This window comes from Urocampus carinirostris, chromosome 17 (assembly GCF_059441175.1).
Source record: "Urocampus carinirostris isolate Australia breed hairy pipefish chromosome 17, RoL_Ucar_1.0, whole genome shotgun sequence".
NCBI classification, from domain to species: domain Eukaryota; kingdom Metazoa; phylum Chordata; class Actinopteri; order Syngnathiformes; family Syngnathidae; genus Urocampus; species Urocampus carinirostris.
The window spans coordinates 12,362,238-12,385,650 of NC_142365.1; the positions used below are offsets into that span (position 1 = coordinate 12,362,238).

The following is a 23,413-nucleotide window of genomic DNA, read 5'->3' on the forward strand; positions in this document are numbered from 1 at the left end:
TATCGTCGCATCAGGTGTAACGATTGTTTTGGATGAAACAGTGATAGAGTACCGGTAGATCTCTTATCTCAGTGAGGCAGGCCTCCAAATATCCACAATTTAGTGTGGCAGATTCCTATATCGGAAGATATAGTTGAGTGTCATCTGCGTATCAATGGAAAAATAAAACGACTTCATAACTTTTATTCACTTCGTTCAACAAAAATAAATTCGATCAAAAAAATCACTTTAAATTACTTTTTTACGTTTGTATATTATTTTTGCATTCAAACATGTTTTTCTTTGATTGTAAATGTATATTTTGATTGAAACATTGATTGAATAACATAGAAACAAGTACCTCCATAGTTTTAAGGCTTGCTGCCGAGCACCATCTTGATTGAAGCGTTCAGGAGCAGCTCGGAACTTTGATCGCTCTTCTCGCATTGGGAGCATCTGTCAATTATCTGGACCACATATCCTCAGTATGGTCGCAGGGTTGGATAAAAGAATGAAACACTATTTTCAACTTTAACAATCATTATTTTAAGATGTTATATTTCTTTTTTTCTGAACACCATATTTTGGAATAAATACTGATTTTTAAAAGGAACAAGCACACATTTCCTGCTATTTAAAATGTCTGCTGCAAGAAGACATATTGAAAAACATCTTTTATTTGGCATTTTCTTGCAAAAACCTCATTTAAAAAACGCAAGCGTCAAAGAACCACATACATTGAAGTTAACTTACACACTTTTTTCTCTAAGAGGGAAATAAAACAATATTTCCCTGGTGTGCAGTTTCTGACAACACAGCAGAGAAGTAACACAAAAACATCTTCACAAAAATTGAAAAAAAAAATAATGAAAACTGAAATCTCTTCAAAAGTACAGCATTTATCTCTGTTTGTGTTCATGAAGATAACGTATTTTTAACATATGCGAGCAAAACTGCTTCAACACAACACAAATGAAACATATACAAACATATTCAGTGTATTTTGCAGAAATCACAAACATACAAAAACAAGCCGAACCCATTGCTTACTTTTGTTTTGAAATCCGCCCGGCAACAGTCTGCTGGCATATTTACAAACAGTACGAAAAAAAAAGGAAACTGGCGCTTGTCAGCAGTTTGTAACAGGTGTGTACATGTGAAAATCTTAAATAACAAAATATATATATAATATGTACACTGGTGAAGTGGTAAGGAAACAATCAGAACAAGTGATGACGAACATATACCCTAAATACAGTGAAATACTCGACAATTGAAACGTGTGATTGCTGTTTTCAGTTGAGCTCCTCCATCGCTGATTTGGACACATTTTCACTACAAGAAAACAGATTTTTTTCACTGTTAATTTTTTTTTATCTTTGTAAAAATAAAACAATTTAAATAATGTTAAGATCACAAACTCATAGTCCTTATAAATTAGTGACTCATTTCTCATAAAATATAGTATTCCCTCCATTGTCCCAGTTAATTCCTTCCACAATCACCCGTATTAAGTAATTTCTACAAAGTAGGAACCAAAGAGGGAGATGAAAGAGAAAGAGAGAGAGAGGGAGAAAAAATAGAAAGAAAAAGAAAGTGAGAAAGGGAAATAAAAAAAAGAAGGAGAGGGATAAGAGAGTAAAAGAGAGAGAAAAAGAGAAAAGAAGCGCACGGGAAAGAGAAAAAAGATAGAGAAAAGAATGAAAAAGAGAAATGAAAAAAAAAACAGAAATTGAAAAAGACAGAGATAAAGAAAGAAAGAGAAAAAAGACAAAGAGAAGAAAATGGGAAAAAAGATAAATAGGAAGACAAAAAATGGGGAAAAATGAAAAAAAAGGAATAAAACACGATTTTGTTTTTCAGTTGTACCCGTTGTCATGGTTGCCATGGCGCCCTATTGGGCCCGCCCGTGTGGCGCCAGCTGCGGCTTGTTGACAGATTGGCTTACCTGCTATTTAAACCCAGTCCTGTCACTTTCCTTTTGTCAGTCCGTCTGCAAATCTCTGTGTATACTAGGCAAGCCTTTTTCGACCCTGTCTCCTGCCTGTCCCATTTTTTAACCAGTTTGTCTACGACCTGTTTTGATCCCGACCACGTCTGCTCTCCCGTTCCGACTTACGACCCGTTTTTTGGTCCTGACCACGTCTGCTCTGCTCTCTTGTCTTGGCGTACAACTCGTTTCTGTCCCCGACCACGTTTTTGCTCTCATGTCCCGGCAATCGATCGTTTTTTCCGTCTGTGACACCGCCATTGCTCGCTACGGAAGATCCACTTCCGTGTTCGAATCACAATCCGAGAACGAGAGCGACTTTCTTCCCGCGTCCAGCGAACACCGGATCGTGGGTGCAGCCCTTACTTTTTCCTTCAATAAAACTTGAGAAACGTAACGCAACTGAGTCCTGTTTCCGTTCTGGTCCTGACAACCGTAGCAACATGGTGGCTGACAATGGGTCAGTTCCCTGTAAGTGAGACTAATGTTATGTCAATTAAATAAAATTTAATTTTCTTAACCTATGAGTATGTAAAAAAATAAACAATGAGGCGCTAAATAATACACACTGTCTCTTAAGTTATAGATCATTTATTATTGATTCAGTAATTTTAAAAGTTGTTTTTATTTTTGGATCATAATTTGTATAGATTTTTAAGAGGCTTTAAAGAACAGTAGGGTGTTTTGAATCATCGCTTTATTGTGTAAAACCCCTTTTGGCCCAACCTCACCTAGCGGTTTTGTGTAAATTGAGTTTTGAGACCACTGACTTAAGCTAACAAGTTACCGCTTCGGTAGCGCCGTTTTTGTCTCCGTTGACGGCTTTGAGCAGCACGGTGTCCTCGCTCTTGCCGTTGCTCTTCATCTCCACCACGATCTCGTTTTTGGTAGTTTTCTCTTCGGAGCTGAAGGCAAGAGAGTATTTCAGACACACCGATGGAAGAAGAAACATGCTTCACCTAAATGCGGGGCAGAGGCACTCACATATTCTGCTTCCCTGAGCGTCCGCACGGGATTTTTCCTTTCATGTGCAGGAAGTAGAGAACGCTTCCCAAACAGGCCAGGAGCAGCAGACACAGGATGATCACCACGATGATCACGCCGCTGCCTTCTGCTGTATAAACACAAAACCGAAATATTATAGAGACACAGTTCAGACATTGGCAACAAAAATGGGATATAGATTTCATGACATTTTATGTGAATTAAACCATCTGGTAGTAAAGTACCGAATGTATCCGTGTATGAAGTGCATTTTATTTTTACCTTCAAAAGAACTCAAAATTTGGGTGCGCATTGTACATGAGGTTTTATATTAACATATTAATGTAATGATTGATCACTCAAAAAATATCGCTGACCACAATTACAAAACATTGGATGCAACTGGAATGGAACCCGGGTCGCGGCGTTGTGAGCGCCGAATCCTAACCACTTGACCACTAGTGATGTAGATGACATATGAAAAGGCATTCGATTTTAGCTCATTAACACACTTTTATTGATGGTACCAAAGACGAATGTTAGAGAATGGAAAAAACAGAAAGTCGTCCTGAAAGATACTCTTTAGTGTTATTCTGATGATAAAGCAGACTTTGAAGGGTGTTAAACAAATACAGTAATCCCTCGTTTTTCGCAGGCTTTGCGTTCCAAATATGACCTGCAATAGTCAAAACCTGGAGAGTACAAACCTTTATCTGTCCGTCTGTCTGTCTGTCCGTCTGTCTATTTTTGTAAATCTATTTATTTATCTAATAATTCATTAAATAATCCTGGACAAACCAAATTTACAAGGTTAAGCATTTGTTTAACATTTTTTACGACTGTCAAATTATAATTAAAAAAAAATCTTGCCGTTTTATTGCACAACTGTATTAAGCACACGGTCCACTTTAATTTACCGGATACTTTGACGCCATCATGTGGACATTATAGAAAACTGCAATTACCTTCCGGTTGGCAACCCCAGAAGTATTGGACCCCCCCCCAAAAAAAGACTAAAAAAATATGTCTGGGATGGCAAAATATCAAAAGCCTCGTAAGAAAGTAAGAAGGGAAACATACTGTATCCATCTATATTGGAAAACGTTAAGAATGTGTCCTGTTTTGTCCTACAGAAACCATATAGTTTTCCATTATCAAACATTTTCTAAAAAGCATCAGGGAGCAACTAGGGGGTGCCAAAGACCCGCAAATGGCTCCAGAGCAAGTTTAGTGGGTCAAGAAATTAAACTTTGTTGGCCTTTTGGTGCTTTTATGGGTGCCGAGTGTTTAGTTGACATGACGGCATATATTAGAAAAAAGGAAAAAGATTTATTGCATTCATACTGTAGGTTCGTCAAAGTAACAAGCAGAAAAGGGGTGAGGCAACTGTTAAGCCAATCAGAATGCAGAACACAAAGCACAATGAAAATCTGCAAAGTAATGAAACCCCAATAGAAAACTGCGATATAGCAAAGGATTATTGTATATTGTAAATCTTATGTTGTTATAGTGTTCAAAGTTCACATTGTCAATAAATTATTTTAAACATGGCCGGGCGTATTCAATGTTTGTCGATTACGGTGCTTAGTTTGAGCTGCGAAAAATTGAAACAAAATTTTATACTGATTTTTAATTTTAAAAAAATAAGGGTGCGCGTTATACATTAATAAATACAGTAAGCCAATAATAATATAATAAGTATTTTACTTATCCTTATGTTGTTATAGTGTTCAAAGTTCACATTGTCAATAAATTATTTTAAACATGGCCGGGCGTATTCAATGTTTGTCGATTACGGTGCTTAGTTTGAGCTGCGAAAAATTGAAACAAAATTTTATACTGATTTTTAATTTTAAAAAAATAAGGGTGCGCGTTATACATTAATAAATACAGTAAGCCAATAATAATATAATAAGTATTTTACTTATCCTTTAACAATTGTCGCCATGTGATTTTATCCTTGCTGTGTCTTCTTAACACAGTATGCCAACACGCTACGGCGTCCCTACCTTACGATGTTTTCATGTGGAATATGATCATGTTATCATCCTAAATTGAGAGATTTTTATGCCTGGAGAGTTTTTTTTCCAGCACCTGGTTAAGGCATTTCCCCCACCATACAAAAACAACAACCATTTATTTTGCATACCCAAAAACATCCTAACTGCTGTGTTGAGGCAAATGACAAGTGACACCTCTAAAAAACTTGTCTGCTATTCGTTGATGACAAAAAGATGCTGGTCTGCTATTGGTTTACGACATGGCGTTATAAAGATGCTGATATGCTATTGGCTGAACACCCTTCCACAATGCCGTTCTCTCTCTTCTTTTAGTTCGAAAGTCTTTCAATGAACTTTATTTTTTTTTCAGCCATGGGTCCCAAGACTTACAGTGAGAAAAAAGGGATAAGCAAGAAGATGATAAACATGGAAATGATGCTGGAGATCGTAAAAAAAAAAAAACTAAGATCGCACACGCATAACATTATTGCTAAGATGTCTGGCCATTACCAATCAACAATTGGAACAATTATTAAAAATAAGGAGGTGATTAAAGCAAGCAAGTCTTTGAAGATAACGATAGTTTTAAAATCGTCTTCAATTAAAACCCACAGCCCCCACTAACCACTAACTCCACTGTACCAGCTCAGGTGACTTCAAACCAAATGTTAATGATATTTCTTTTTTTTGTCTTTTTGGGACACTAGAGACACTCCCCTACTTATGACCATTCGACTTACGAAAAATGGTAGATACGATTATTTTTTTCAGGGTGTTAGATTTTGTATTTTGTGCACCTTTTTCTGAGTAGAAGACAGTACTGTAGTGCTTTTTTCCGCCGCGTGGTGCTGTGAAAGGTAAAACAGCATCCATCCCGAAGAAGAAATCCGGCTTCTACTTCCTAGTTCGTGGGTAAACATTCTATACTGTATCTCCAACGCGAACTTTGACTTTTTATTTTTCAATATCCCATGCATCCATTCAATATGATTGGTGTAAAGTGTAAAGAGGCGAGCCGTTTCTTTTGAAATCAAAGTGGAATAAGAAAGCTTGATGCAGTTGAGAAAATGGGTGGATCGCTTTTTTTCCCTCCAGTCTCTATCACGGAGGAGGACCTCTTGAAGCCCATCTTCCAGCAGTAAGTTAATCTCAACTTTATTTATCTTTAAAAAACATATTATTTCATGAAACGTTTATTTTTTTAGTCTAAAACACTACAGGTTATTTATACAAACCTTAAACATACAAAACATGGCACTGAAGCAACTTACGAACAAATTCAACTTACTAACAACCGTCCCATCTCGTTCGTAAGTAGGGCAGCGTCTGTAATTTTAAATTGATTTTTGTACTATAATATGATATTTGCCTTGCAGACATTTAAATAATTTTCTTAAGCAGCATTTAAGCGCGCGGCAGGTCAGCCCCAACAAGAAATTGTTAATCATATATTTTTAGATTTAATCTGAATTCTGTGATATTCACTGGAAAAAAAAAAAATATCCATCACTTCCTAGGCACGATGTTGATAAATTATTTTACCCGGACCTAGTCTGGGCACAAAAATGCAAAAACAAAAAAAATATTTGCTTGAAAGTGCACTAGATGTATTTAAACTTGTTTTTTATGTGGACTGTGCGTGTTTGCATTTGGAAACCTATAGTTTCTCCTGAATAAAATTATCAACATCAGCATTTTTTATATTTATTTTACGGATCTATGAATAGTTAAAGAGGGAGCCAAACCCAAAGTGGTTGGTCCGTTTGTCTCTGCATCTTAACCCAGCCTCTCCATTATCCCATGTGACCATAATGTTCGCGTTTTGAAAACATGAAATAAATCAACTCTATTTTTCTTTCAGTACAATTCGTACTTTTTCAACTTGAAAAAATAAAACGTGTCGTAATGTTTCCTCAGGTACTTAGACTGCTACAAAACATGCAAGACGACGGCATGCGGCCTCTTAAGATTATCGTAATTAGAGAGAATTTTTCCCTCAGTCATTCAAAGGGCTGTGATGTTCTTTGCAAGCAAAAGAGAATATTTAATCTGCCCACGGGCCGTACGAAAGGCTCCACTAGCGAAGAGTCCCAGAAAGAGATCATCAATAAGGCATGGAGGACGACCTCAAAGCCTTTCGCTGTCAAACGGAGAAGAGGATAGGTGGGGGGTGCACTGCGTTTGGTAAGACGGCGGTGAAACGAGAAAACGGACGGTGAAGTGAGCGAGGGACTTAAACAAGCTTCTTACCCGGAGAAGAGGGAGCGCTGGCGGTGACCAGGGGAACTGGAACGAGTAAAAAACACTTTTTACACCCACGGATTGGTAGTTGACAACTCACATCTAATACAAGTGATTTGAGGGGTTTCATTTGAAAAACAGTTTGTAATAATCTTTATTTTAGGTTGAGGAACTATGTAAGTGGAGGAGTTTTACATGAACAGTAAAAGAGTGATTTGCTGCCACCTTGTGACGTGTAGAAAAGTGGTAAGATCTTGAGCCTTAGTCTGAGCCCAAACCAAATTGTGGCTCGGGCCGGGCCTAAAATGTCAATCATTACGTTTGGGTTGGGTCAGGTCTCTCGCTGACTTTTTATAAACTAAAAGGTTGTTTATGTTATTTGTATTTGTTTCTTATTTGTTGCATGTCTGCACGCAGAGTGAGAGGAAGCAATTTCATCTGTGCTGTATGTTGTGCATATAGCATAATAGACAATAAAGTTGACAATTAAAAATGATTAAAAATGTATACTAAACATTTTTTTTCTCTCTTAAAGTGCCACACTAGATTCTTATGGGTGTACTGTTGCTATGGTTTATGGCCCAATTTAAAGGCGTCAAAATGACTGACACCCTTAATGTTTTTCCGTCAAATTCATTAATGACACAGAATAATGTAATATGTTAATGTTTAGACAGTCATGTTTAACTTAGATTTTGTTACAAAATAAAGGTCTATAATTTGTGAGCATCAATCACCTCTCATCCTCTTGAGTCCTCACAAATACATTTTGAAATTTTGGGTTTCCTTCGGGCGTGGCCCTTCAAATCAAGTTTATTGATCGGGCTCGGGTTCAGTCGGAACTGGGTCATTGTAGGCTGAATTATTTTTAGGCCTGATCTTACCTCTACTGTAGGCAATTATAAATAGTACAAAATATTATAGGACTAGCTATTTGATATTCAACATGTACAAAATTACATTTTAATCTGTAATGCAGATTTTCCTCCTTCACAAGGAATTTAATAAACAAAACTTTATTTAAGTTGTCTGCCACATTATTTTTGGTTTATTACTTCTGTATTAAATTATTCAGTAATTTATCCTGCCAGTGACGGAAACCCGACACAGACTAAAATAAGAATGAATTAGTGATGAATTTGTTTCCTAAATTATTGTACTTTAGAATTTTATCCTATTGAATACACAACTAGGTCTGCATCTAATGTTTATTTTATTATTCGAATCAGTCGATTATTTTTTCGATGAAATGATAAAACAGATTTTTTTTAAATCACATTTTTAATTTCCTTCCCCTTTAATCAAATGTTGATGCTTTGTACACATAGAAAATAGTGCACAAAACAACCGAATTGTTAATGATATAAAAAATACAAAATCCATGTGTTTGTGAAATACCTTTACAAAAAAATAGACCTGCAAATACTAATATATTTTTTTAGAAAGTGTAAAAAGGAGAAAGGAATAACATCAGAATGTGAGTACTTCATCAGATCACAAGGACGTCGCGCAACAAAATGTGGCCTCAAGTCCCCTTCTGCTGGATAAAAGTGGTACTACTAGCATGCAACCTCAACAGCCCAACTACAATTCACAACAAAATTCAGTTCATTCTTATTTGCATTGAATTAATATGCTGAGTGACACATATCGCTTGACACAACAAATCAATGATGAAATATGTTGCCCGCGCTTTAAAAAATTGATTTTATCGATTCACTGTTGCAGCCCTGCTCGTAAGCTTACTTATGTGGTTTATATTTGTCTAGGCTCAGTAACAGTTGACTTACTGGCTTTGATGCTGAAAGCTCTGATGTCAACGCCAAGGTCGTTGGTGGCATTACACATCACACTAATGTCCGAATTGACGGCCACGGACACCATGGTGTGGGTCATGTAGTCGCTGGACTTGCTGAACACCTCATGCCAGTTCTGTGAAGAAGAACGGCACAGGTTAGCAAATTCAAGCGACTTCTTAGGGGTGGGCAAAGTGGCTCAGATTTACCTGGCTGCCATCGAAGATCCACGTGATGCTGGGTGCGGGGTGGCCACGTGCCTCGCAGCTCAGGTTGACCGTCCGACCAATTGTCTCTTCCAGACGTAACTCCTGCTCTTCGCCCACCAGTTGGGGACCACCTATGTACACATGCGCAAATACACAGACCGCAATGAGAATGTGGCAGAGATTGCCAAGATGTAATTTTTTTCACACCGACAACTGACTGTGGACATGAGCTGCAACTAACGATTATTTTAAAGGTCGACTAGTCACCGACGACTGAAACGATTATTAAAATAATGATTACTTTTTGAGGCATATTATAATAAACATAAGAATAATGGGCACAATGAAAAATATATATTTTATTGACGATACAACAAATTTGTACAAAATCTAAAATTAAAAATGCCCCATCTAAAACCAATTAGTGCTCATCCAGTAGGGACATAAATCCATAAATACACCTCTTTCCATTTTTTTAGGGAAAGGTAAATAAATAATACATTCAAAGCAGTAGTAAAAGGTTAATAAATCCTATATGATGTCTATTTTGTGAAGTACATTCAGTGGTCAACTGCAAAGTCTAAACGATTCTCAACAGTTTGAAATCAAACGGTTTTAACAAGTGATGTTTGTTTTTCAAACTACATGCATTTGATATCGAATAGGTTTGGCAGATACTGTCTGGCATAGTGCTCAAGCTTTCTTTCAAAGCGAAGTATACATGTATAAAATGTACAATGCATTACATCGAAACCATATTGGTTTGAAGTTGAGTCTTACCGAGGGGAGTAAGACTCCGTTTCGTACAAAGGTGTAATGTGTTGTGCTTTTTAAATATTTGTGCGTCACCTATCCATCGCCATGATACACAAAGTTTGCTTTTTCAACTTTGCAAGTAGAGCTTTTGTTGGCCACATCCAGGCTAGAATTCTCCAAAACTTAAGAAGTTGATGTTGTCGCCGCCATTTCTGTATGTTTATGTTACCGTTCGTGACAGAGAAGCTATTGGCTATTGTGCATATGCGTCTCAGAAAGATTAGATTTATGTAGAGATCGCTTTTACTGTTGGAAAAACGTGTCTGGCAACAATAATCGCCAGTGGAATTCTTATTTTAGTTATCGACTTTTGTCAACAACGTTGACTAATCGTTGCAGCCCTACCATGGACGACGATGTGGACGGAGCCGTTGGTGTGCAGGGCTGGCAGGGCAGGAACGGTCACCTTGCACACATACTCGCCTGCTGTGTCGTAGGTGGCATCCTGCAAGTGGAGCACGTTTCCTTCGCCCACCATTTTGCCGTCCTGCAGGTAGGCGCATTTGCAAAAGCTTTAATTTTAGCATTCATGATGATTGTGTTTCTCATTAGGGCTTGTAAATTACATTTATGTTTTAAGACCGGCGCACACCTGGCGGCAACCACGTGGGGTATTTGGCGTTGACTCCTTTGGCTACTTAACGGCAATGATACCGTGCCGCTGCCTACCTGACACAATCTTCAGCGGCACGGTTTTCTACTTTCCTCTAAGTTGTTTACATCACATGTTTTCACTGTTCAAAACAGCAACGACTAATACACTGTCAGATAGGGATTATAAATATGAGCACATATTGAATTATGCCCCAATGACAACGCGAATGAGAGCTGCTTCATTCACAGTCATTGCTGTTGTCATTGGTGGGTTCTGCAGAAAGTGACCAAATTGCAATCGCTGTCATCGGTCCACGAGGATTAAAGGAAACAACGGTCAAAGCCATGGTGTATTTATTTAAAAAGTAACCATTATCGAAAACGACAGGTTGCCGTTTTCCTGTCTCCCGCAAACTTAAAGAATTTGGCAACCAAGCGCCAAAATTATCAAATATGTTTGATACTCGACACCATTGCCGCCTTGCCGTTTTCCTCCAAAAAGTGCCCATGCACACCTGACACCAGAAGCAAAATGCCAATCGCCAGTGGCGGCGCACACGGGTGATGCCAGTGTGCGCAGGGCTTGGCCAAGATTTTAGCTAACAGTGACAGGATACAATATATCTATTAAGTCTCTGGTATGCCATTTATTGATAACAAAATAATAATAATAAAATGTGAGATTTAAAGTGAAACCATTTGTATGAATTTCATCAAAATTATTTAAAATAGAATTATTGTCGGGGCAGCACGGCGGCGCAGTGGTTAGCGCTTGTGCGGCACAGTTCATGTCATGGGAACCAGTCGTGGGTTCAAATCCAGCTCCAGACTTCCTGTGCGGAGTTTGTATGTTCTCCCCGTGCTTGCGTGGGTTTCCTCCGGGCACTCCGGTTTCCTCCCACGTTCCAAAAACATGCATTTCAGGTAGATTGGCCGGTCCAAATTGTCCCTAGGTGTGAATGAGCGAATGAGTTGTCTGTCCCTGTGTGCCCTGCGATTGGCTGGCAACCAGTTCAGGGTGTCCCCTGCCCATTGCCCGGAGATGGCTGGGATGGGCTCCAGCCCCCCCGCGACCCTAATGAGGATAAGCGGTACGGATAATGAGATGAGATGAGATGAGAATTATTGTCACTAATCTGAACATTTCCAAATATTTTTCTTTAATGCTTTACTAACAAAAGATTGTCGGACATTTTAGATACTGGATCTATTGGAAATTTTTAATTTAAATGGAGCAATTTTTAAAATAAAATTATGCACGGTTAAAGATCTTTGCTAAGACACTATCATTAGCAACTAGCCACTGTTTCAACATTGCTATCATTGATAGCTAAGGTCCGTTGAACTGGCAGTAGCCTAGATGGTAAGGCGCCCGCTTTGAGACTGGGAGGTCGGTGGTTCGCGCCCCGGCCGAGTCATTCCTAAGACTTAAAAAGTGGTCGGCGGCGCCCTCTGTTGGCTGCGGCTGCATCGGCTCGCTACAACGGGTCAGGTGCAATCGACATTTCGTTCTGTGTACATTGTTACACAGAATGACAATACAAGGAAATTATTATTATTATTATTATTATTATTACCTGCTAAGTTACTTAGTGATGATATTGGCTAATGTTGGTTTAGAAAAAGTATGGTATAAAATCCAGGCCAGGGAATGCCGTAAGAGACCATCTAATCAACTTTTTTTTAATCACAAATGTTTTTTTTGTCGTAACATGATTAGGATCTTGAGATATTTTTGTGATAATAAAGATTTGGCATGTAAAGGTTCAAATATGTACATCACAAAATAATAATTTTCAGTAGGTTGGGACTAATATTGAGAATAAAGTTAGACTAAAATGGGTGTGAATCTACAAACCTTGTACCAGATGGTGGTTGTTTTCAAAGAAGACAAAGCATTGCAAGTTGCAGTCAAATCCTCCCCTTTTAACAAAACCTCAGATTCTTTAGGTACTACCACAGCGGGGTCCAGGTCTAGACAGAGCGCATGCGACAAAACAAAAAGTGACAGACAGCTGTGAAAGGTTAGCACTGAAATCGAAATCCAAATGGCTTTTGAGGACAATTTAGGATCAATTTGTCACTCAGCCTGGAGACTCACAATGCACATTGAGCTCCAGCTCTCCTTTGAGTTCACTGAGGGAATCCCGGGGTCGACACCGGTAAAGGGCGCGGTCTAAACGTGACACCGCCTGCAGCATCAACACATTACCGCGGCTGTCCAATTCCTCATCGGGATCCGGCTCCTGGCGCACATTCATACCAAAAGATGGATTTCACATTTAAAATAAAAACAGCTACAACCACTAATCAACAAAAGGATGAACCTGAAGCTTTTAAGTGCCCACCCCTTTTTTTCTTGCAGGGAAGAAATATTCAAAACCAAAACATGAAAACCGAACTTTTACCCAACAAAGGAAAATTAGAAAACAAAGAAAATACATTTCAGACTTAAATTGTGTGACTTGTATAGCACGTGATACCCAAAGTAAGTCTTTTGAAAAAATGTTTGTAAAACATTTCAACTTATAATAATATCGCGAGTGACTCGTATATCATAAGATACCTAAGAAAAATCTTGACATATTAAAACTTCTTTAATATATTAATCCAATATATGTATAGTATAGATTTTTTAAAAATGATATAAATAAGGGACATTTTTAAGGTTATCATCTAACTAAATTAATACAGTTGCTTTTCAGGTAGCACATTGGCTTTTCAATGTTGTGTGAGAATACAGGACCTTAACGTTATGGATACCCTCAAGATGATGATTGTCTGCTCTGTTGGGAAACAACTTTTGAGTATTTTCTGGTAGTTGGTGCTCAATTGCTTTTTCTATGAATAATAGGGTTTTAAGTTTCAAAATATCTTCGAATTTTAACATGTTGGCTTTTATAAACAGTTTATGTGTATGTTCTTTATATCCAGCCTTTATTCGGCAATCGAATAAGTTATTCTTCATTGTTCTCATATGTATTTACCTAAATCTCTATACTGTAACATGAAAATAAGGCAAAATTAATTATCGACATATTATTTTAAGGGTTTCCCAGTGAAATATATGTCTGTTTCTACAAATAAGTGCAATATTCTTTGCTAATATGGATTGTATGCTATTTATACTGGGTCTCTAGCTAATATTATTGGCTAATAACAAATATCTCCCCATGTAGGTGTTGGGTAAAAATGCAGGAAGTTATTCAACTTACAATTTACCACTAGGAAACGCTACCTTGATTTTTTTGCATGGCCAATAATGAATGTCCGTAATTGATACATAATCTGACGAATTCAATGTGCACAGCTCGATAAAGTTCTTCCTGTTTCTCACAGTTTTAAACTCCAAGTCATGGTTGACCTAATTGGCAGAGAAAACACAATGCTTTTGTGTTTGACATGGGAACAAGCTCCAGCCATGATCCCTGTCAGCGCCTTAGAGACCAAGCTGGATCCTACGGGTCAAATCAGACGAGACCTATGTGTCTAAGGGGGGGTCCCGCCAGTTCTGCATATCAAAAACAAACCCCCTCTCGGGGGACTTTTTCCACCAAAGAGAAGGGTCTCCTTTCTTACCCGCACGCGGCTGAAGATGAAGGTGGGCCTGGGGTTGCCATCGCCATGGCAGCGGAGCTCCACAGTGTCCCCCTCCTTGATCAATCCTTTGGGCGACTCCCTCCACAGCTCCACCATGGTGGCGGGATCTGTGCCGGCACACACAAAAGTCAAGTTCAACAGTCTGACTCAGCGTGCTTGTAAAGTTCCATTAACAAGATCATTTCCATGCGGCTGACGGCACAGACTGTGTTTGGCTCCGGTCCGCTACTGTGTGACTGTTTCATATACAATGGTCTAGCACAAAGCGGTGGCTCTTCCAATGTGTTCTACAGAATACAAAATGCTGACAATATTTATCAGACTACCATGTTAAGTACTAGAGGCCTAATATTCTATGAATATTAATATGTATTAAAATGTATTCCGCCGTGCTAACTCACGAGCAGTTAATTTGTATGTAAAAAGAAATAAATAAAGTAATCTGCTAGAGACTGTTACCCAAGATATGCTTCAATGTGTTTGGCAGGGGCTGGATGACCGACTTCATGTATGCTGTGTCTCAAGCACACATTTTTGCTTTTGAATTTCTCATTCAGACTTGTAAAAATAGATGTCATGATCTTGAACATTAATATTTTTTTCATTTCATTTGCCTTAATCACGTACTTTCTGTGATATTTACATCTCAAAGGATATCAAATTCTTTTAACACACTGTAGTGTACAGTATTACTTGTGTGCAATATACGTACATATGATTAAATATAAATGAATATACGGTGGTATTTCTTCATACAAGCACCTATAAACACGAGAATTTTGATATTCGAATTTTATTTGGAGCAAGAATCTTGCTCCGTATACAACGGATAATCCAGGTCACAAGCATACACATCAATCTGAAACAAGTTCACCCCATATTAATGATTGCAATTTCCCTTATTAAGCGATAAGAAGAAGTTTTTATTCTTCTATTCTTCTTCTTCTTCATGATAAACCTGACAAACACCACGCGCCACCTATTTACTCACAGTAACCGAGACAATCCATGTTAGAGCCAAATTGGCCAAGATAAGATCGGTCTTCTTTTAAAATTCCTTTTCCCATATGACGACCACTAAATTAAAAACTTCCACTTGCGAGGATTTTCATTGTGGTTTTGATTGCCTCCTTAGCAAGGGTAGTGATTCCTAAGACGTTTCCATGATTATCATGTTTTTGTTTCAAGCCTTGGAACCCATAGTGAATTAATGCAGTACGCACAAACATACTAAAGATTTGTTGATGTCATATGGTGGGGAAGATGCTGTAACAAGGGGCAGAGAATCATCCTATTCCACATTGGAACAACGTAAAGTGGGGACGCAATAACCTGGTGGTTATTGTCATAGTAAACAACAAAATGTTTTAATTTACTTAAGTTTTCGCTCCGCAAAATCATTTGTAGGTGATGTAAAGTGAAGAGGTGCCGAAAAAACATCTTATTTCATACCGTTATATGAAAACATCGTAAGGAGGGGACACCATATCGAAGGTGTACTATCATCTCCATATTTTAGGCTCTTATTTCCATGTGTTTTATTCTGACAGTGCATTGACTTACAGTGAACATCAACGCCGATGCTGCTGGACTCAACTGTCCTGATTGCGCCAGGCACAAAGAAGCTGACCTCGCAAGAGAAGTTAGCATCCTTATCCTCTTTGAGCACCTGGTACTCCAACGTACTGTGCACCGTGTATAAGCCGTTAGACTCCACTGTGTCGCCTGTCCACACATTCACACCTACAAGGAACACGATCGTAAATCATCAGCTTTTTTTTGAGTAAAAATAAATCAAATTCATCACTTACGTCCTAATGAAGATACAAGGGGCATGTTGTTTCTGTACCACGTGATGTTAGATTTGGGAAAACCGTTCCTGGCTTCACATGTGGCCACCTAAAGGCAGAGTCAAAATTAGGAAATACATTTGCGATCCACATGAAACCTACGGAGCCAACTCACCTTAGACGGCATCTCATTGGTCACGGATATTCCGGTTTGGACACCCGAGATGACCGGAGCTTCTGGAGGAGCTGGAACAAAGCCATTCAGTGATTTTAGCGCTCCCATCAAGTAAAGTGGTACCCCAACATAGGAGCTTAATCGATTTCAGGATTGTGCTCATAACTTGAATTGCACACGAAACCAGTGAATTTTCCTGATATGAAATACTTAAAAACTAATTGGCCCGTTCCTGACCCTCCAAAAGGATCAAATGGAACTCTAAATAGCTACAAAACACAACTTCCTAAACCCTAAAAATGAAAGAGGCTGTGTGGTCAGAGTGACGGTGTACGTTTTTTGAAGATATGTAAGCACTTTTACCGTACACTTCAAATTAAAGGTATTTTAAATGAAAAAAAACATGCATATTATTTTACAGCACAATTTTTTTACCTGTTTCAGTGTTAATAGTTAATTTAGTTCATTTTGCCCTTTTTGTCATAATGTGACTCAGCTATGCCAGCTTATTTGGCGCCACCCGCCGCGGTTCTGATTGGCTCCCTGTCACTTTTTGAACCCAGTCCTGTCAGTCCCCTGTTGTCAGTCCGTCTGCGAACTTCAGTGAACACTAGGCAAGCCTTTTTCGACCCTGACTCCCACCTGTCCCGTTTTTGCTCCCGTCTGTCTCCGGCTATGACCTGTTTTGCTCCTGACCACGTCTGTCTCCGGTCCCGGCTTACGACCTCTTTTAGTCCCCAACTACGTCTACTCTCCCGTTCTGGCTTACGACTCGCTTAGGACCCCGACCACGCCTTGCTCTCCCAGTCCTGGCTACCGACCTGTTTTTTTCCGTCCCTGACACCGCCATCGCTCGCTACGGAAGATCCACTTTCGCGATTGGAGCACCATCCGAGTACAAGAGCGACTTGCTTTCCGCGTCCACCTGATCGTGGGTGCAGTTCTTTCTCTTTCATCCAAGAAAACTTGTGAGAAACGTAACGCAATTGGGTCCTGTTTCCGTTCTGGTACTGACACTTTAAGCTGGACTCGCAACGCTTTCACTTTCTACAGGTATTAAAAAAAATATATATTGAAGGAAATTTGAAATGTGTAAGGCAAGTGTCACACCACCAATAGCCACTTTTTCTGAACGTTTTTCCCACAACTAAAGCAGCAACTTAGTCACTTAGCCAGCACCTCTCTAAACTCCTCTCCTCTCTAAGCTTCTCTGGTTCGTCCTCCTCTTTGCTTTGTTTTTTTTATTTAAATAGGAATATAACCTTCCTCGGAAATATTTGCAGCAAAGCGCTGCATAAATTATTCCGCGCCTTTGTGATTGACACTCACTGGGATTCTAACTGGCTTGGTCACTTACAAGAACATCGCGCTCATGTTTTCTATTATTTCTCGCGTCGTTTCAACTGTTATCATTCTCATTTTTCTCTCAGACACTTTAATGTTTCTTTTTTAGGAATTCAAGGCTGAGTTCACAAAAGGGAGATGCTATAAGTGTGATTAATGAGATGCGATTAAAATGAACTTGCTGCGGAATCAGGTATCTGAAGGCCGTAGGTACATGTGGAAACTGGACTTAGCTGATGGTGGTGAACGGTCTCTAGTGGTAGCCTCTGGGACTGCTCGTGAAGTGTATTTTCATTCATAAAGCGAACAAGATTTTTGTTTAAAAAAACAACAACTTGTGTATGGAACTTCTCGGTTGCACAGGTGCTTGTAGAAAGAGGTACCCCTATGTTAATTGTTCTGATGTTTCTCAATAGCTTCCTCACCAAAAACCCTGAGGTAAGTCTTGCTCTCCATGGTGGTGGACACTGCGTTCACCAGGCAGATAAACTCCCGCTCGTCGGACAGTTGCACTTTGTTGATGGTGAGCAGAGTTCCGTGCTGGTCTGAAGTCACCAGGATGCGATCGCTGTACTCTGTGCCCTCGTCCACCAGATTGTTGTCATTGTCGCCGTAGTAAATGCGTGTCCGCAAACTGCTTTGGTTTTCTTTCTGCAGACGATGTTTCAGGAGGATTAAAAAACACAATTATTCCCCAAAATGAAATTAAAAGGATTTTCTTTTTCGTTAAAATAATCTCAAGGCAAACCGTCCCTCAATTATTTTCAAAAATAAATTCCTGGCACCAATTTAATGTTATTATATTAAAAATCAGACTAATACTATTAAAAATAATTTACATTTAGTTTCCAGACAAACAAGAGAATTTTACTTTAAAGATATGTTATTGATTTGTTTATATATTAATGTATTTATTTGCGTCGTTTATTCCCCTCTTATATCTAATTCAACTATTTTCCAGTGCAGACAATCTTTAGAGAGCATTATTCATGTAATATCTTTCATGTCGAAATTGTTAAAGAAAGACACCATACAATCATAGGTAATAAAACAGATTAAATACTACTTTCTATAAAATTATCATTTAGTCATATGGTTGGTTGGTTGGATCCCTTAACCACTAGGGCCGTAGGGGCACCATTTACAGTACATCTGGTGGCGCCCATCCCTCTCCAACGTATATTTTATATACCTTACGAATAACATTTTAATGCTGTTTTGCAAAAAAAAAAAATCATGTATTCATATACCCTGCTAAAAACATTTCAGTGCTGTATTTCTGTTTATTATTGCAAAATCCATTGCAGCCTGGTCATCCTGGAAGGGGGATGCTACATGTGCAGTCCCTTCTCAAGAATTCTCCTAATTTTCCTCATGTTGAGTTTTTCTTTGCCCTAATGTAGGTTTTAGATCAGGGGATGGTGTAATAATAGTCTGTGGTTTGCAATAATCTGTGGTTTGTGCAGCCCTTTGAGACTCTTTGTGATTAAGGCCGAGACAAATAAACATGACTTGACTTTTACGATGTCTTACCTTTTTATAGATTATTACCAGATTAGATGTATTTGATTTTTTTTGAGGGGAGAGAGCCATACTATATAGCTTAAGACAAATTTCAGCAAAACCTCTCTCCAGACAAAATCTAATTTTTCAGCGCATTTTATTTCACTGTGTGATGTTAGATGATTTGATAAGATGTATGAAATTATGCCAAAGCCTGTGTACCATGTCAACCACATTGAACTTGTCTCCCTCCCGCAATTACTTGAGATCATTGAGACTCATTTTGACCATCTTTTAAAATAGATTTAAAGCATGGGGCAAGCAGAGCTATTTTGGAAAAATGTCAAAAAATACTGCTAAGGAGCACACTGTCGTATTTACCTTCAGAGCGCCTGGAAGGCAGAAGTGCGCAGTCTGTATAGCTCCGCCCACTCCTTCTGCCCACCTAATCAACTTGCTCTGTGTGCTTGGCTGGCATTTCTGGCAGATTACATTTTTCATGCTGGGTTTTTGTCATTAAGTGTTTCAACAGTGAAGCTAAATTGTATTAAGAGCTTCCATGAAAAGGACCCATTTGCGATGTACAGCAGTAACAGATTGGGTTGGTGTGTAGTCTTGACTGTAAACTTGTGGGAAGTATGACCTTTATATACCGGACTAAACCACTCCAATTACTTAGTGTTGCGTCAGCAATGTGCGTAAAAGACTCAATTCCGCTCTTACCAGGTTTGGCAGATGAAATATGTATTGGTATGATTTTATCTCCGAGCCATATGTACTCATAAAAATTGGTTTCCGAACCCTGACCCAAAGCTACAACTCGTGGGAAACGGCTACATTCATGACTCTTGTACTTTAATCATCACGGAGGATCACCTGAGGATCTCCGATGCTAGCATTCAGCTAGCCAACCCTTCTCTGCATCGCTTTCTTACACAGAAAGGAGAAACCCTCCAAATTGCTGGACTGTTGTATAATGACAATAAAGACCTTTTGTTCAACTGCACATCTGTGTTGTGTTTTGAGTTGTAGATCTACAGTTGTTATTTTGTTAAAGTCATATATATTATATGTTACTGGTATCTAATAAATGTTTCTACTTCATGGGTTTTGTTAACCGCGTTTGGAATGCAACTCCTGTGAATAACAAACGATGACTGTATATAAAAGGAAAACAAACGCCAATTTTACAGTTACTCGGCTAAACACAGGAGAAATGCAAAGATACTTAACAAATGCTTTTTGGCAAAGACAAAATTGGCACACTGCCTGAAAAACACTGCGATAAGGGACTTAAATTTGTGTACTTGTTTGATTTATCTTTGGCATTAAAACCACCACTATAAAAGTCATCTACTTAATGCCTCAGACAACATGAGGCAACTCATTACATTCAAGTCATGCTCTGAGAAAGACAGAAGAGAATGTGTAAATCCTCGCACAGTCCAACGGTCCATCATAGACTAGAGCTCAGGTTTTCCGGGCAGACACTTACCACAAACCACATGATCATGACAAATCTGGGAACATCGTTGGCATTAGTGAAGTTGTACTGGCAGGGGATCTGGGCCGAGTCACCCAAGTACACCTCGATGCTTTCTTGCATCGTCACCTCCACTTCGGCCCACACTGAAAAACCACAAAGCACATTAAATCAAATTCAAGAATTGCTAATTTGTACACTAACCCCACTACATCCTTTAGCGCGGGGGTTGGCAACCTGTGGCTTAGGAGCCGCAAATTGAAAAAGATGGGGGAAGGCAAATACATTTTTGTGTTAAAATGGTCTCTGGAGGAGGACATAATGTACATGACAAAACACTTTAAAGTTTTCCAATGCTGTAGGAATGTGAATAAAAAATACGACATTTCAAATAAGGGTGTAACTATTTCTCCATGAGACGAGAGGGAAGATCAACTGGTACCAGTTCACGGGTGGGAAGTGACGGGTTTGACAGCTGCTCTCTGACAGGTATCGGGTTGTAAAAAGAGATGATACATAATGTCACCTTGAATGCAGCAAAGTCATATATTGTGACGTTAAATCCTGTCTCTGAGGCTTCTCCTGCCTGGAGAACTTATCTGTAATACAAAACTCCGGCGCTGCCCTCCTGTGCTTGTTTTCCTCTATCTGCCCTATTCTGTGTTAGTAAAGCTGTGTGTGCCCAAACACCGCCTTTTAAAATGGCAGCGTCACAAACAAATCGGCCATGGACCCCAAAGGTAAAAAGAGAAAATTGACTGCACGGATATTAAACTTAAACTGTATTAGGGTGATTGTATTTACTTTACCTTTTTGATGGGCTGCTATTTTATTTTTATAAATACATGCTGCATTTTATTGCAACCTTTTTTTGCCCAGGTAAGGGGCACAATATGCACGTTCTATATTGTTGTTATTTCTAATCCTCAATATAAAAACATCGAAAATTGGATTTCTTTAAAGCATTTCTTTAATTTTTGTGGTCCTGTTGTGCATCATTCTCCACAGGATGCCCTGCATCCAACCTACTAATGTGACATGTGATCCATTCATTATGAGACTTAAAGTATATAAGGCTCTTATTTTTTCGTGTCTCCAGAAGATTTAGTTTTTGTGCCAATATGGCTCTTACAACATTTGGGGTTGCCAACCTCTGCCTTAGTGAATTATTTTTGCCGAAAATAGAAATATTACAAAAAGGGAGGATTTTGTCCACTTTTTAGTCTCACTTCCTTCCGCCTGGCTGACTGACACATCTTGGCACACAGACTGGTTTCCCGGACATCATCGGCGGGAATTTAGGCGAAAGAGGCGACACGCCAGGCTGACACCGGACCGTTGAATCCATGAGCCAAGTTTTTTTGAAGCCATGTTGGACTTGGCTGCTTTTATTTCACACGCAGTGAAAAAGAAAACATTTTGGCCCAAAATTATGTTGAGTTTGGCTTGCGAGAGTTATGGGGGATGGCGAATGATTCTCTTGTAATTCTCTTTCAATGTAAGATCTAACTCTTTGATTTTTTTCCATTGATGGTTCCACTCAAAGCGTGTTTTGATTTATTTTATTTTATTAGCATGTAGCTACATTTTATATTTGCACACTGTAAAAAGTAATTTTTTACCCCGTTGGTAGACAAAATGGCTCATTTTAAAAAATGAGAACATTTATACTTAAAATACGCAAAATGGTGTCATCTATCATAGTTTTGCTTACCCTATTTTTTTCTAATAGGTAAAAAATAGGTAAAATAGGTAATAGGTAAATAGGTAAAAAAATATTTTTTGAAATTAGAAAAATGATATACAGACGCTCCCTTACTTACGACCATTTGATTACAAAAATGGTAGATACAAACAATTTTTTCGGGATGTCGAAAAATACTTTTTATTGTGCACCTTTTTCAGAGTACAGGACAGTACTGTAGTGCTTCTTTCTGCCACGTGGCACTGTGAGAGGTCACCCAACATCCACCCCGAAGAGGAAATGAGGCTTCCTTTTACTAGTTCGTGTGTAAACATATTACTTTATACTGTATCTCTATTGCAACTACAGCTGCGTTACATAAAAAGCATCAATAATAACCTCATAAAATTGCATTACTATTTAGTAATATAGCCACAATTTTTTCACCAAAAATCATTTTCATTTAAACGCAAAATCAAACCTCCTGTGTTTTCTCAAGGAGATTTCAAATTCTCTTTCATATGGGTTGTCGGTGTATTTCAGTTCCATCGAGAAGTTATTTTATATTGCCGTTGAAGCTATTGCTGAAAGTCGAGCTTATCCTGTTGTATTTCTGGCATAGGTTTTTATTCCTTTTAAGGCTGAAAATGTCTATTTGACAGCAGCAGTAGACACGCTCAATATACTGTATTTGCTTGTGGTGTTGCACGATCGTTTTGGTGAACTATCGCCGCCTATGTTTGTGAAAGAGGTAACAATTCTCTACACTTTTCAGCAGGGCCATTTGAACCAATTTGAAATTTGATTGTCTGAAAGCACAGCGATGTGGTGCTGCGGGGGACGCCTGCAGATGAAAGATTGCAGGCTCATGGGCAGGTATCTGAGCCTAGCAACAAGTAATCCTGAAACTGTTGAATGATCGCAATCACCAGCATGTATTAGTGTTTCGTATCTGTCAATCTAATTGAACTCAGTGCTTCCTACCCGCCTTTTGTTAATTAAGTGATTGGTTAATAGGCTTGTTTATGTTTATGTTGCTGTCGCCGCTCTTTTTTTTTACTGATCACAGAAAGGAGGGAGGTGTGGGGGGAGCAGTGCATGAAGCACAGGAACGGGGCTAGACAAAAATGGCAATACGGGGGACAAAAATAAGAAAAATATATGTTTTTTAAATGAGCCAAAGCAGGAAAATGATCCTTATTTGGACTCATTTTAATTATATTAA

At 38.7% G+C, this 23,413-nt stretch overlaps 1 protein-coding gene across 2 annotated transcripts in view; it reads right to left on the reverse strand.

The window, feature by feature from the left end:
* Positions 1–638: 638 nt before the first annotated feature.
* The window catches only part of mcama (melanoma cell adhesion molecule a), a 60,601-nt gene continuing 37,826 nt past the window's right edge, over positions 639–23,413 (reverse strand). Inside the window, exons 2-16 of one of the 2 annotated variants that reach the window (XM_088320876.1) lie at positions 20,517–20,650; positions 17,944–18,169; positions 16,175–16,245; positions 16,021–16,108; positions 15,773–15,952; positions 14,189–14,316; positions 12,711–12,855; positions 12,468–12,583; positions 10,361–10,502; positions 9,200–9,330; positions 8,985–9,126; positions 7,204–7,239; positions 2,954–3,083; positions 2,757–2,874; positions 639–1,314 (exon numbers count right to left, since the gene is read on the reverse strand). In XM_088320876.1, coding sequence (XP_088177002.1) covers positions 1,312–1,314; positions 2,757–2,874; positions 2,954–3,083; positions 7,204–7,239; positions 8,985–9,126; positions 9,200–9,330; positions 10,361–10,502; positions 12,468–12,583; positions 12,711–12,855; positions 14,189–14,316; positions 15,773–15,952; positions 16,021–16,108; positions 16,175–16,245; positions 17,944–18,169; positions 20,517–20,650 — 1,790 coding nt within the window. In that variant the 3' untranslated portion in view covers positions 639–1,311. The remainder of the gene's footprint in view (positions 1,315–2,756; positions 2,875–2,953; positions 3,084–7,203; positions 7,240–8,984; positions 9,127–9,199; positions 9,331–10,360; positions 10,503–12,467; positions 12,584–12,710; positions 12,856–14,188; positions 14,317–15,772; positions 15,953–16,020; positions 16,109–16,174; positions 16,246–17,943; positions 18,170–20,516; positions 20,651–23,413) is intronic. The other variant, XM_088320877.1, reaches the window with a different exon arrangement.